The 1,279-nt window shown below is 42.5% G+C and overlaps 1 protein-coding gene across 1 annotated transcript in view; it reads left to right on the forward strand.

Annotated features, from left to right (window-relative positions):
* The window catches only part of LOC123985875 (alpha-2-macroglobulin-like), a 67,409-nt gene that overhangs the window by 64,681 nt on the left and 1,449 nt on the right, over positions 1 to 1,279 (forward strand). The window contains exons 23-24 of the mRNA XM_046073845.1: positions 438 to 556; positions 813 to 903. Of these exons, the coding sequence (XP_045929801.1) occupies positions 438 to 556; positions 813 to 903 (210 nt within the window). The remainder of the gene's footprint in view (positions 1 to 437; positions 557 to 812; positions 904 to 1,279) is intronic.

Below are 1,279 nucleotides of genomic sequence, written 5' to 3' on the forward strand. Positions count from 1 at the left end.
CAACAAACTGCTCTACCAGGAGAAGCTGCTGCAGGAAGTGACAGGAAAGTTCAGCCTGGAGGTGAAGGGCTCTGCATGTGCTTCAGTGCAGGTCAGTGGTCACTGTCACTGCAGCACTTCCTGTTTCTCTACATACTGTACATGCACCACCACAAACACAACACTGCTAACATAACCCTGTCCTAATGTTGGCATCCAATTACTAATACAAAAACTTTAGAAGCACCATACCTCCAGTTATTATGGTTTGTTTATTAGAGGGGGTTTCTTTGCTCCAAATGAATGGTGATATCTAACTATTTAAATTATTATAAAAGGATTTTGTTAAAAACATTGGGAGATACTGAAGTGGGGGGCTAAACTTAGGTACTATTACTTAAACCCCCCTTGTTCACTTCTTATGATTGTTAAACCTTCCTTGTGTCCCTGTTTCCCAGATCTCTCTTCACTATAACATCCCAACTCCTGCTGCTGTCACCACTCTCAGTGTGGAGGTCAAACCAGAGGCCGACTGCGCATCTCTCAGACCCAAACTCACTCTGAAGCTAAGGTCCCTGTAAGTAATCAACAACACTAGATCCATGTTACAGCAATGATTGAAGAATACTGTAATTTATGACAAACAATCCTCTGAATATACCAGACTGTTGGTGGATGGACATGTGAGAAATGATTACAAACTGGTCGTTAATATTCAGCTCAAACATATCTCAACTGTAAATGAAGGCTTTCTGTCTCCGTATTCAACTAGTAGAAATATGAAGAACAGGATAAAATCTGAACAACATCACATTTTTCTGGTTGCATTGCAGATATAATGGAACAGCAAGCACTACAAACATGGTGATCCTGGACATCAAAATGCTCTCTGGCTTTGTCCCAGACCCAGAGTCTTTGAGGAGGGTGAGTTATTACAGTGACTTTAACCTGAGTAGGAAATGAATAGTGTTCAATAAACGACCCAGCTGAATGTGGTCTCCTCACAGCTCAAAGGTGCCCTGCTGGTGGATCGTGTTGAAGAAAAGGAAGATCACGTTCTGGTGTACATAACGGAGGTGAGAGGGATTCACAGTGAGGAACAATAGATGATGCTCTCCAGATTTGTGACTGACGTGTCGTCTGTTTTTATTCCAACAGTTAACGAAGAACATACCTATCAACCACAGCTTAGACCTCCTACAGGAGCTCACAGTGCAGAACCTGAAGCCAGCCGTGGTCAAGATCTATGACTACTACCAGCCAAGTAAGTCAGATACTCAGTCCTCTCTAATGCTCATTT

The sequence above is a fragment of the Micropterus dolomieu genome, linkage group LG17 (assembly GCF_021292245.1).
Source record: "Micropterus dolomieu isolate WLL.071019.BEF.003 ecotype Adirondacks linkage group LG17, ASM2129224v1, whole genome shotgun sequence".
NCBI classification, from domain to species: domain Eukaryota; kingdom Metazoa; phylum Chordata; class Actinopteri; order Centrarchiformes; family Centrarchidae; genus Micropterus; species Micropterus dolomieu.